General features: G+C 48.8%; 1 protein-coding gene across 3 annotated transcripts in view; it reads right to left on the bottom strand.

Moving 5' to 3' along the window:
- LOC147118328 (AP-1 complex subunit gamma-1-like) overlaps positions 1-14223 on the bottom strand; it is a 181260-nt gene that overhangs the window by 17113 nt on the left and 149924 nt on the right. For 2 of the 3 annotated variants that reach the window (XM_085984393.1, XM_085984395.1), the window contains 2 exons: positions 10458-10608; positions 8303-8429 (listed from right to left, as the gene is read on the bottom strand). In XM_085984393.1, the coding sequence (XP_085840519.1) occupies positions 8303-8429; positions 10458-10608 (278 nt within the window). The remainder of the gene's footprint in view (positions 1-8302; positions 8430-10457; positions 10609-14223) is intronic. The other variant, XM_085984394.1, reaches the window with a different exon arrangement.

The raw sequence follows: 14223 nt of genomic DNA, 5'->3' as shown, positions 1-14223 counted from the left end.
AGTGCTCCAAGTGTGATATGGAGACCAGAACTGTGCACGGTGCTCCAAGTGTGATATGGAGACCAGAACTGTGCACAGTGCTCCCAGTGTGATATGGAGACCAGAACTGTGCACAGTGCTCCAAGTGTGATATGGAGACCAGAACTGTGCACAGTGCTCCAAGTGTGATATGGAGACCGGAACTGTGCACAGTGCTCCCAGTGTGATATGGAGACCAGAACTGTGCACAGTGCTCCAAGTGTGATATGGAGACCGGAGCTGTGCCCAGTGCTCCAAGTGTGATATGGAGACCAGAACTGTGCACAGTGCTCCAAGTGTGATGTGGAGACCTGAACTGTGCACAGTTCTCCCAGTGTGATATGGAGACCAGAACTGTGCACAGTGCTCCCAGTGTGATATGGAGACCAGAACTGTGCACAGTGCTCCAAGTGTGATAGGGAGACCTGAACTGTGCACAGTGCTCCAAGTGTGATGTGGAGACTAGAACTGTTCACAGTGCTCCCAGTGTGATGTGGAGACTAGAACTGTGCACAGTGCTCCCAGTGTGATATGGAGACCAGAACTGTGCACAGTGCTCCAAGTGTGATGTGGAGACTAGAACTGTACACAGTGCTCCCAGTGTGATGTGGAGACTAGAACTGTGCACAGTGCTCCCAGTGTGATATGGAGACCTGAACTGTGCACAGTGCTCCAAGTGTGATGTGGAGACTAGAACTGTACACAGTGCTCCCAGTGTGATGTGGAGACTAGAACTGTGCACAGTGCTCCAAGTGTGATATGGAGACCAGAACTGTGCACAGTGCTCCAAGTGTGATATGGAGACCAGAACTGTGCACAGTGCTCCAAGTGTGATATGGAGACCAGAACTGTGTACAGTGCTCCAAGTGTGATATGGAGACCAGAACTGTGCACAGTGCTCCATGTGTGATATGGAGACCATAACTGTGCACAGTGCTCCCAGTGTGATATGGAGACCTGAACTGTGCACGGTGCTCCAAGTGTGATATGGAGACCAGAACTGTGCACAGTGCTCCAAGTGTGATATAGAGACCAGAACTGTGCACAGTGCTCCCAGTGTGATATGGAGACTAGAACTGTACACAGTGCTCCCAGTGTGATGTGGAGACTAGAACTGTACACAGTGCTCCCAGTGTGATATGGAGACCTGAACTGTGGACAGTGCTCCAAGTGTGATGTGGAGACTAGAACTGTACACAGTGCTCCCAGTGTGATATGGAGACCAGAACTGTACACAGTGCTCCAAGTGTGATGTGGAGACTAGAACTGTACACAGTGCTCCCAGTGTGATATGGAGACCTGAACTGTGGACAGTGCTCCAAGTGTGATGTGGAGACTAGAACTGTACACAGTGCTCCCAGTGTGATATGGAGACCAGAACTGTACACAGTGCTCCAAGTGTGATGTGGAGACTAGAACTGTACACAGTGCTCCCAGTGTGATGTGGAGACCAGAACTGTGCACAGTACTCCCAGTGTGATATGGAGACCAGAACTGTACACAGTGCTCCAAGTGTGATATGGAGACCTGAACTGTGCACAGTGCTCCCAGTGTGATATGGAGACCAGAACTGTGCACAGTGCTCCAAGTGTGATGTGGAGACCAGAACTGTGCACAGTGCTCCCAGTGTGATGTGGAGACCTGAACTGTGCACAGTGCTCCCAGTGTGATATGGAGACCAGAACTGTGCACAGTGCTCCCAGTGTGATATGGAGACCAGAACTGTGCACAGTGCTCCAAGTGTGATGTGGAGACCTGAACTGTGCACAGTTCTCCCAGTGTGATATGGAGACCAGAACTGTGCACAGTGCTCCCAGTGTGATATGGAGACCAGAACTGTGCACAGTGCTCCAAGTGTGATGTGGAGACTAGAACTGTACACAGTGCTCCCAGTGTGATGTGGAGACTAGAACTGTGCACAGTGCTCCCAGTGTGATATGGAGACCTGAACTGTGCACAGTGCTCCCAGTGTGATGTGGAGACGAGAACTGTGCACAGTGCTCCAAGTGTGATATGGAGACCAGAACTGTGCACAGTGCTCCAAGTGTGATATGGAGACCAGAACTGTGCACAGTGCTCCCAGTGTGATATGGGGACCTGAACTGTGCACGGTGCTCCAAGTGTGATATGGAGACCAGAACTGTGCACAGTGCTCCAAGTGTGATATGGAGACCAGAACTGTGCACAGTGCTCCAAGTGTGATATGGAGACCAGAACTGTGCACGGTGCTCCAAGTGTGATATGGAGACCAGAACTGTGCACAGTGCTCCCAGTGTGATATGGAGACCAGAACTGTGCACAGTGCTCCAAGTGTGATATGGAGACCAGAACTGTGCACAGTGCTCCAAGTGTGATATGGAGACCGGAACTGTGCACAGTGCTCCCAGTGTGATATGGAGACCAGAACTGTGCACAGTGCTCCAAGTGTGATATGGAGACCGGAGCTGTGCCCAGTGCTCCAAGTGTGATATGGAGACCAGAACTGTGCACAGTGCTCCAAGTGTGATGTGGAGACCTGAACTGTGCACAGTTCTCCCAGTGTGATATGGAGACCAGAACTGTGCACAGTGCTCCCAGTGTGATATGGAGACCAGAACTGTGCACAGTGCTCCAAGTGTGATAGGGAGACCTGAACTGTGCACAGTGCTCCAAGTGTGATGTGGAGACTAGAACTGTTCACAGTGCTCCCAGTGTGATGTGGAGACTAGAACTGTGCACAGTGCTCCCAGTGTGATATGGAGACCAGAACTGTGCACAGTGCTCCAAGTGTGATGTGGAGACTAGAACTGTACACAGTGCTCCCAGTGTGATGTGGAGACTAGAACTGTGCACAGTGCTCCCAGTGTGATATGGAGACCTGAACTGTGCACAGTGCTCCAAGTGTGATGTGGAGACTAGAACTGTACACAGTGCTCCCAGTGTGATGTGGAGACTAGAACTGTGCACAGTGCTCCAAGTGTGATATGGAGACCAGAACTGTGCACAGTGCTCCAAGTGTGATATGGAGACCAGAACTGTGCACAGTGCTCCAAGTGTGATATGGAGACCAGAACTGTGTACAGTGCTCCAAGTGTGATATGGAGACCAGAACTGTGCACAGTGCTCCATGTGTGATATGGAGACCATAACTGTGCACAGTGCTCCCAGTGTGATATGGAGACCTGAACTGTGCACGGTGCTCCAAGTGTGATATGGAGACCAGAACTGTGCACAGTGCTCCAAGTGTGATATAGAGACCAGAACTGTGCACAGTGCTCCCAGTGTGATATGGAAACCAGAACTGTGCACAGTGCTCCCAGTGTGATATGGAGACCAGAACTGTGCACAGTGCTCCCAGTGTGATATGGAGACCAGAACTGTGCACAGTGCTCCTAGTGTGATATAGAGACCAGAACTGGGCACCGTGCTCCAAGTGTGATAAGGAGACCGGAACTGTGCACAGTGCTCCAAGTGTGATATGGAGACCAGAACTGTGCACAGTGCTCCAAGTGTGATATAGAGACCAGAACTGTGCAGTGCTCCAAGTGTGATATGGAGACCAGAACTGTACACAGTGCTCCAAGTGTGATATGGATACCAGAACTGTGCACAGTGCTCCCAGTGTGATATGGAGACCAGAACTGTACACAGTGCTCCAAGTGTGATGTGGAGACCAGAACTGTGCACAGTGCTCCAAGTGTGATATGGAGACCAGAACTGTGCATAGTGCTCCAAGTGTGATATGGAGACCAGAACTGTGCATAGTGCTCCAAGTGTGATATGGAGACCAGAACTGTGCACAGTGCTCCTGGTGTGATATGGAGACCAGAAATGTGCACACTGCTCCAAGTGTTATATGGAGACCAGAACTGTGCACAGTGCTCCAAGTTTGATATGGAGACCAGAACTGTGCACCGTGCTCCACGTGTGATATGGAGACCAGAACTGTGCACCGTGCTCCAAGTGTGATATGGAGACCAGAACTGTGCACCGTGCTCCACGTGTGATATGGAGACCAGAACTGTGCACAGTGCTCCAAGTGTGATAAGGAGACCAGAACTGTGCACCGTGCTCCAAGTGTGATAAGGGGACCAGAACTGTGCAAAGTGCTCCAAGTGTGATATGGAGACCAGAACTGTACACGGTGCTCCTAGTGTGATATGGAGACCAGAACTATACACAGTGCTCCCAGTGTGATATGGAGACCAGAACTGTACACAGTGCTCCAAGTGTGATGTGGAGACCAGAACTGTACACAGTGCTCCAAGTGTGATACGGTGACCAGAACTGTGCACAGTGCTCCAAATGTGATATGGAGACCAGAACTGTACGCAGTGCTCCAAGTGTGATATGGAGACCAGAACTGTACACAGTGCTCCAAGTGTGATATGGAGACCAGAACTGTACACAGTGCTCCAATTCTATCCCTCTAGAAATGAACCCCAGTGCTTGGTTTGCTATTTTAATTGACCTTGTTAACCTGCACTAGTACTTTTAGTGAGTTGTGTAGCTGTACCCCTGATCCCCCTGCTCCTCTACCCCATTTAGACACTTAATTTCCGAGGCGTTTATGGCCTCCTCATTCTTCCTACTAAAATGCGTTACCTCACACCTATCTATATTGAAGTTGATTTGCCGAATACACGCTCATTCTGCAAGTTTATTAATGTCTTCCTGCATTTTGCCGCAGGCCTCCTCTGGATGAACTGCACCCCCCCCACCATTTTGGTGTCATCGGCAAATTCTGAAACTGCACTTCCGATTCCCCAAGTCCAAACCGTTTATGTAAATGGTGAACAACAGTGGTCCCAGCACCGATCCTTGTGGAACACCGCTTCCCACTGTTTGCCATTCCGAGTAACTACCTTAGACCCCTACTCTCTGCTGGCTGCACATGGGATTGGGGGCAAAGTACTGACTTGGATAGAGAACTGGTTGGCAGACAGGAAGAAAAGAGTTGGAATAAACGGCTCTTTTTCCGAGTGGCAGGCAGTGACTAGTGGGGTACCGCAGGGATCGGTGCTAGGACCCCAGCGATTCACAATATATATTAATGATCTAGACGAGGGAACTAGATGTAATATCTCCAAGTTTGCACATGACACAAAGCTGGGTGAGCGTGCGTGCTGTGAGGAGGATGCAGAGAAACTCCAGTATGATTTGGACAGGTTGAGTGATTGGGCAGATGCATAGCAGATGCAGTATAAAGTGGATAAATGCAAGGTTATCCACTTTGGTGGCAAAAACAGGAAGACGGATTATTATCTGAACGGCAATAGACTAGGAGAAGGGGAAGTGCAACGAGACCTGGGTTTCCTTGTGCACCAGTCGCTGAAGGTAAGCATGTAGGTGCAGCAGGCGGTTAAGAAGGCAAATGGTATGTTGGCCTTCAAAGCGAGAGGATTCGAGTACAGGAGCAAGGATGTCTTGCTGCAGTTGTACAGGGCCTTGGTGAGACCACACCTTGAGTATTGTGTGCAGTTTTGGTCGCCTTATCTGAGGGTGTTCTTGCCATGGAGGGAGTGCAGCGAAGATTCACCAGACTGATACCTGGGATGGTAGGAATGACGTATGAGGAGAGATTGTGTCGATTGGGCTTATATTCGCTGGAGTTTAGAAGAATGAGAGGGGATCTCATTGAAACTTATAAAATTCTAACAGGACTAGACAGACTAGAAACATAGAAGATAGGAGCAGGAGTAGGCCATTCGGCCCTTCGAGCCTGCTCCGCCATTCAACGAGATCATGGCTGATCATCCAAACCCTAGCACCCGGTCCCTCCACCGACAACCATCCCACCCAAGCCCTATCCCCGTAACCCCGTAGCCCCACGTATTTAATCCCCCCTAACACTAAGGGCCAATTTTTTTTTAATCATGGCCAATCAACCTAACCCGCACATCTTTGGACTGTGGTTGGAAACCGGAGCACCCGGAGGAAACCCACGCAAACACGGGGAGAATGTGCAAACTCCACACAGACAGTCACCCGAGGCCGGATTTGAACCCGGGTCCCTGGCGCTGTGAGGCAGGATGCAGGAAGGATGTTCCCGATGGTCGGGCAGTCCAGAACCAGGGGTCACAGTCTAAGGATAAGGGGTAGGCCATTTAAGTCAGAGATGAGGAGGAATTTCTTCACCCAGAGAGTGGTGAACCTGTGGAATTCTCTACCACAAAAGGCAATTGAGGCCAATTCATTAAATATATTCAAGAAGGAGTTGGCTATATTTCTTAAGACTAAAGGGATCAAGGGATATGGGGAGAAGGCAGGGACAGGGTACTGATTTTGGATGATCAGCCATGATCTCATTAAGCGGCGGAGCAGGCTTGAGGGGCCGAATGGCCTAGTCCTGCTCCTATCTTCTATGTTTCTTTGCATCCAACAGGCCATTCGGCCCAACTGGTCCATGCCGGTGTTTATGCTCCACACGAGCCTCCTCACACCCTACTTCATAAGAACATAAGAAATAGGAGCAGGAGTAGGCCATTCGGCCCCTCGAGCCTGCTCCGCCATTCAATAAGATCATGGCTGATCAGCGATCTCAGCTCCACTTTCCTGCACTATCCCCAAATCCCTCGATTCCCTTAATATTCAAAAATCTATCAATCCTGTCTTGAATAAACTCAACGACTGAGCCTCCACAGCCCTCTGGGGTAGAGAATTTCAAAGATTCACCGCCCTCTGAGTGAAGAAATTTCTCCTCATCTCAGTCCTAAATGGCCGACCCCTTATTCTGAGACTGTGACCCCTGATTCTAGACTCCCTGCCAGGGGAAACAGTCTCCCAGCATCTACCCTGTCAAACCCTGTAAGAATTTTATATGTTTCAATGAGATCACCTCTCATTCTTCTAAACTCTAGAGAATATAGGCCCAGTCTCCTCAATCTCTCCTCATAGGACAATCCCCCCATCCCAGGAACCAGTCTGGTGAACCTTCGTTGCACTCCCTCTATGGCAAGTATATCCTTCCTGAGGTAAGGAGACCAAAACTGTACACAATACTCCAGGTGTGGTCTCACCAGGGCGCTATATAATTGCAGTAAGATGTCTTTACTCTTATACTCAAATCCTCTTGTAATAAAGGCCAACATACCATTTGCTTTCCGAATTGCTTGCTGTACCTGCATGTTAACTTTCAGTGATTCATGTACAAGGACACCCAGGTCCCTCTGAACACCAACATTTCCCAATCTCTCACCATTTAAATAATACTCTGCTTTTCTATTTTTCCTACCAAAGTGGATAACTTCACATTTCTCCACATTATATTCCATTTGCCTTGTTCTTGCCCACTCACTTAGCCTGTCTATACCCCCTTGAAGCCTCCTTGCATCCTCCTCACAACTTACATTCCCACCCAACTTTCTATCATCAGCAAACTTGGATATATTACATCTCACCCTTCTTCCAGTTCATGGACTTGAAACGTTAACTCTGCTTCACTCTCGACAGATGCTGCCTGAGCCACTGAGTGTTTCCAGCATTTGCTGCTCTCAGTGCAGATACACCCGGTTTTACCTGGTACGAGAGGTGTGCGGTTATGAGGGGTGGTTTGAGCAAAGAGATCTTGTTCTCGGGACCTGAGAAGACTGAGGATCTCATTGCGATGACACCCAAGGGGATTGACCGAGATTTGCGGAGAGGGAATGGGATTAGTTTGGGGAGAGAGGGAATGGGATTAATTTGGAGAGAGAGGGAATGGGATTAGTTTGGAGGGAGAGGGAATGGGATTAGTTTGGGGAGAGGGAATGGGATTAGTTTGGGGAGAGGAAATGGAATTAGTTTGGGGAGAGGGAATGGGATTGGTTTGGGGAGAGAGAATGGGATTAGATTGAGGAGGGAGGGAATGGGATTGGTTGGGGAGAGGGAATGGGATTAGTTTGGAGAGAGGGAAAGGGATTAGTTTGGGGAGAGGGAATGGGATTGGTTTGGGGAGAGAGAATGGGATTAGATTGAGGAGGGAGGGAATGGGATTGGTTGGGGAGAGGGAATGGGATTAGTTTGGAGAGAGGGAAAGGGATTAGTTTGGGGGGAGAGGGAATGGGATTAGTTTGGAGAGAGGGATTGGGATTAGTTTGGAGAGAGGGAATGGAATTAGTTTAGAGAGAGGGAATGAGATTAGTTTGCGGAGAGAGGGAATTGGATTAATTTGGGGAGAGAGGGAACGGGATTAATTTGGGGAGAGGGAATGGGATTAGTTTGGAGAGAGGGAATGGGATTGTGTAAAACTAGCCTCTGATGGGCTGGAACTGATGGGCTGAATGGCCCGTAGCGCTGGTAACATTTCTGCCTCCACAGGCCTCACCTGACACATTCAGGCCTCCTAGTAAATCTAGCAGCTCCCCGCCAGCAAGGCTCTCTTTCGTGGACGGAGACGTGGGGATAACAGGCGGCGGGTCGTTCACACCCAGCAGGTCCAGTAGATCGTTGGTCTATAAAGGCAAGAAAGTGGAGAATGTGTAAATCTTAACAGACAGTCTTTCCTCTCAAGCACACATTGTCTATCACAGCACTGGCTAATGGAACAGCGAATACCCGGGAGTGAGTTATAGGCTGGAATCTAATCGGGGGGTTCGCGGGGTTTATATATAGAATAACAGATACCCAGGAGTGAGTTACAGGCTGGAATGTGATTGGGGGGTTCGGGGGGTTTATATATAGAATAACAGATACCCGGGAGTGAGTTACAGACTGGAATCTAATCGAGGGGTTCGGGGGGTTTATATATTGAATAACAGATACCCGGGAGTGAGTTACAGGCTGGAATCTAATCGAGGGGTTCGGGGGGTTTATATATAGAATAACAGATACCCGGGAGTGAGTTACAGACTGGAATCTAATCGAGGGGTTCGGGGGGTTTATATATAGAATAACAGATACCCGGGAGTGAGTTACAGGCTGGAATCTAATCGAGGGGTTCGGGGGGTTTATATATAGAATAACAGATACCCGGGAGTGAGTTACAGGCTGGAATCTAATCGAGGGGTTCGGGGGGATTATATATAGAATAACAGATACCCGGGAGTGAGTTACAGGCTGGAATCTAATCGAGGGGTTCGGGAGGTTTATATATAGAATAACAGATACCCGGGAGTGAGTTACAGGCTGGAATCTAATCGAGGGGTTCGGGGGGATTATATATAGAAGAACAGATACCCAGGAGTGAGTTATAGGCTGGAATCTAATCGGGGGGTTTGGGGGGATTAAATATAGAATAACAGATACCTGGGAGTGAGTTACAGGCTGGAATCTAATCGAGGGGTTCAGGGGGATTATATATAGAATAACAGATACCCGGGAGTGAGTTACAGGCTGGAATCTAATCGAGGGGTTGTGGGGGTTTATATATAAAATAACAGGTACCCGGGAGAGAGTTACAGGCTGGAGTCTAATCGAGCGGTTCGGGAGGTTTATATATAGAATAACAGATACCCGGGAGTGCGTTACAGGCTGGAATCTAATCGAGGGGTTGTGGGGGTTTATATATAAAATAACAGATACCCGGGAGAGAGTTACAGGCTGGAATCTAATCGAGGGGTTCGGGAGGTTTATATATAGCATAACAGATACTTGGGAGTGACTTACAGGCTGGAATCTAATCGACAGGTTCGGGGGGTTTATATATAGAATAACAGATACCCAGGAGTGAGTTACAGGCTGGAATCTGATCGAGGGATATGGGGGGTTTATATATAGAATAACAGATACCCGGGAGTGAGTTACAGGCTGGAATCTAATCGAGGGGTTCGGGGGGTTTATATATAGAATAACAGATACCCGGGAGTGAGTTACAGGCTGGAATCTAATCGAGGGGTTCGGGAGGATTATATATAGAATAACAGATACCCGGGAGTGAGTTACAGGCTGGAATCTAATCGAGCGGTTCGGGAGGTTTATATATAGAATAACAGATACCCGGGAGTGAGTTACAGACTGGAATCTAATCGGGGGGTTCGGGGGGATTATATATAGAATAACAGATACCCGGGAGAGAGTTACAGGCTGGAATCTAATCGAGGGGTTCGGGGGGTTTATATACAGAATAACAGATACCCGGGAGTGAGTTACAGACTGGAATCTAATCGAGGGTTTCGGGTGGTTTATATATAGAAATAACAGATACCCGGGAGAGAGTTACAGGCTGGAATCTAATCGAGAGGTTCGGGGGGTTTATATACAGAATAACAGATACCCGGGAGTGAGTTACAGGCTGGAATCTAATCGAGGGGTTCGGGGAGATTATATATAGAATAACAGATACCCGGGAGAGAGTTACAGGCTGGAATCTAATCGAGTGGTTCGGGGGGATTATATATAGAATAACAGATACCCGGGAGTGAGTTACTCGCTGGAATCTAATCGAGGGGTTCGGGGGGATTATATATAGAATAACAGATACCCGGGAGAGAGTTACTCGCTGGAATTAGACCAAGAGATGTTTATATATCGAATCATGTTACCCAGTTTTCCGATACCTGGTTGCTTATTTCGGTGGAATTCTGCAGGATTTTCTTTTCCACCCTCTCAATCTCCTGATTGGTATCAGGGATGTCCTGGGAGTCGTTGCCGGGAATCTTGGTCATGAGGGGCATTCGCTCCAAGACCGCAGACCTAAGGGGAATGAGAGGTGTATCAGCGCAGACGGGATTTCTCTCGGGGTTTAGGCAGTTTCCCGCACGCACCCAGACCCCTCGTTTATTAATCCATGTTCTCTCCTGATAGGTGTCGGCAGAACAGATCATCTTCATTATAACTGAACACCTAAACATTAGTGGTGATATGTTTGAAAGGGAGCGGAACCGATAGGGGGACAGCGAGAGAGGGAGACAGAGACAGAGAGAGAGAGAGACAGACAAAGAGAGAGAGAGACAGAGAGAGAGACAGAGAGAGAGACGGAGACGGGGAGAGAGACAGAGAGAGGGAGAGACAGAGAGAAATACTGAGATGTAGACAGAGAGAGACAGAGAAACAGAGGGAGAGACAGAAAGAGAAAGAGAGAGAGACTGTGGCCATGCCTTCGGTTGCCTGGGCCCTAAGCTCTGGAATTCCCTGCCGAACATTGCTGATCATCTTCCAACATTCAATGGAATCTGGAACAGTACCCATGGATTGGAGGGTAGCTAATGTTACCCCACTATTCAAAAACGTGGTAGAGAGAAAACGGGGAATTACAGACTGACACCGATAGTGGGGAAAATGCTAGAGTCCATTATAAAAGATGTAATAGCAGAGCACTTGGAAAACAGTGACAGGATCGGACAAAGTCAACATGGATTTACAAAAGGTAAATCGTGCTTGACTAATCTACTGGAATTTTTTGAGGATGTAACTGGTAAAATAGATAAGGGAGAACCAGTGGATGTGGTGTATTTGGACTTTCAGAAGGCTTTCGATAAGGTCCCGCATAAGAAATTAGCGTGTAAAGTTAAGGCACATGGGATTGGGGGCAAGGTATTGACTTGGATAGAGAACTGGTTGGCAGATAGAAAGCAAAGAGTTGGAATAAACAGGTCTTTTTCTGAGTGGCAGGCAGTGACTAGTGGGGTACCGCAGGGATCGGTCCTAGGACCCCAGCTGTTCACAATATATATTAATGATCTAGACAAGGGAACTAGATGTAATATCTCCAAATTTGCAGACAACACAAAGCTGGGTGGGCGTGTGTGCTGTGAGGAGGATGCCGAGAAACTGCAGAATGATTTGGACAGATTGGGTGATTGGACAGAAGCATGGCAGATGCAATATAATGTGGATAAATGCGAGGTTATCCACTTTGGTGGCAAAAACAGGAAGGCAGATTATTATCTGAATGGCAATAGATTGGGAGAAGGGGAAGTGCAACGTGACCTGGGTGTCCTTGTGCACCAGTCGCTGAAAGTAAGCATGCAGGTGCAGCAGGCGGTTAAGAAGGCAAATGGTATGTTGGCCTTCGTAGCAAGAGGGTTTGAGTACAGGAACAAGGATGTCTTGCTGAAGTTGTACAGGGCCTTGGTGAGACCACATCTTGAGTATTGTGTGCAGTTTTGGTCGCCTTATCTGAGGAAGGATGTTCTTGCCATGGAAGGAGTTCAGCGAAGATTCACCAGGCTGATACCTGGGATGGCAGGAATGACGTATGAGGAGAGATTGGGTCGATTGGGCTTGTACTCGCTGGAGTTTAGAAGAATGAGAGGGGATCTCATTGAAACTTATAAAATTCTGACAGGACTGGACAGACTAGATGCAGGAAGGATGTTCCCGATGGTCGGGGATTCCAGAACCAGGGGACACAGTCTAAGGATAAAGGGTAGGCCATTTAGGACAGAAATGAGGAGGAATTTCTTCACCCAGAGAGTGGTGAACCTGTGGAACTCTCTACCACAGAAGGCGGTGGAGGCCAGTTCATTAAATATATTCAAGAAGGAGTTGGATATATTTTTTAAGGCTAAAGGGATCAAGGGGTATGGGGAGAAAGCAGGGACAGGGTACTGAATTTGGATGATCAGCCATGATCTCATTGAATGGCGGAGCAGGCTCGAGGGGCCAAATGGCCTACTCCTGCTCCTATCTTCTGTGTTTCTATGTTTAAAACCTACCTCTTTGACCAAGCTTTTGATCACCTGCCCTAATTTATCTTTAAGTGGCTGGGTGTCAGATTTCTGTTTGATAATGCTCCAGTGAAGCGTCCTACATTAAAGGCGCTATATCAATACAAGTTGTTGTCATTGAGAGAGACAGAAAGAGAGAGGGAGAGAGAGAGAGGGAGAGACAGAGAGAGTGAGAGGGAGAGAAATAGAGACAGGGAGAGAGAGAGAGAGAGCGAGACAGAGGGAGAGACAGAGAGAGGGAGAGAGAGAGAGACAGAGGGAGAGGGAGAGAGAGAGAAAGAGAGAGGGAGGGACAGAGAGAGAGGGCAAGACATAGATTCAGAGAGAGACAGGGAGAGGGAGAGAGGGCGAGACAGAGCGAGAGAGAGGGCAAGACAGAGAGAGGGAGAGACACAGAGAGAGAGTGAGGGAGAGAGAGAGAGAGGGAGGGACAGAGCGAGAGAGAAGGAGACAAAGCGAGAGAAGGAGAGACAGAGAGAGGGAGAGAGGGAGAGAGAGAGACAGTGAGAGAGGGAGAGAGAGAGCGAGACAGAGGGAGAGACAGAACAAGAGGAGATACAGAGCGAGAGAGAGGGAGAGAGAGAGACAGTGAGAGAGAGGGAGAGAGAGAGTGAGGGAGAGAGAGAGACAGAGCGAGAGAGAAGGAGAGACAGAGCGAGAGAGGGAGAGACAGAGAGAGGGAGAGAGAGGGAGGAAGAGAGAGAGAGAGAGAGAGAGAGACAGTGAGAGAGAGAGAGTGAGAGAGAGAGAGTGAGAGAGAGGGAGAGACAGAGCAAGAGAGAGAGAGAGACAGAGAGAGAGAGAGAGACAGAGAGAGGGAGAGAGACAGAGAGAGAGAGAGAGACAGAGAGAGAGAGAGAGACAAGAGACAAAGGGCTGGATTTTGTGGCGGGGGCGGTCAGTGGGTGCGATCGGTGGCGTGTCGAGTGGGAAAGTGCTTTTTTTCTCCAGCCATTGGATTTGACAGGTCGCTGTGCCTCGACCTCATCTGTGAGCTGAGGCGGGAGGTCATTGGCCATTGAATCAGCTGATGAGTTTACAGCTTCAAATGTCAAGTGAAAGCTCCCAGCTGATTGAGACATGTTCCCTTAACCACTAGCTTCTCTAAACTGCATTTCCACTACAGATTCAAGATGCTGCAAGTCTTTATACAAGTCTCCATCCAGTCTGACCTCATTACCTCTCCCACCATTGACAGATTGCTTCTGTCATCTCTACTTCAGCTGCCATCTATTCCATCAGCATGGGTGCACTTTATACTCTCTCACCTTGGTCTTCAGAATCTGACCGCGATCAGCTCCAACACCAGCATCACCAGGCACACCAGCAGCACCAATAACAACACCAACCTTCTCCGCAATCACCTGATGCTGCACAGGACAGAGAGCATCAGCACTCGAGCACATTGCTGTTCGGGAGGCCAGGGATGGCCTCACCTTGGCCAGATTTACTTCACTTGACACTGCACACCCTGGCTGCCACATGATGGGCCACCCCACACCAACACCATAAAGCATCCCTACAATGCCCAAGCCATTCCTTTCACACTCATCGCCATTGCGGGGGGTACCGTTATGTTTCACCATTCGCTGCAACTCACTAAGCCACTTCCAAAGGTGCACACAAATCTGTCCAAGAA

This window comes from Somniosus microcephalus, chromosome 4 (genome assembly GCF_052327205.1).
Source record: "Somniosus microcephalus isolate GS21.2 chromosome 4, FLI_Smic_1.0, whole genome shotgun sequence".
Taxonomy (NCBI): Eukaryota; Metazoa; Chordata; class Chondrichthyes; order Squaliformes; family Somniosidae; genus Somniosus; species Somniosus microcephalus.
The sequence above is the reverse complement of the archived record's forward strand: the minus strand, read 5'-3'. Positions and strand labels throughout refer to the sequence as shown.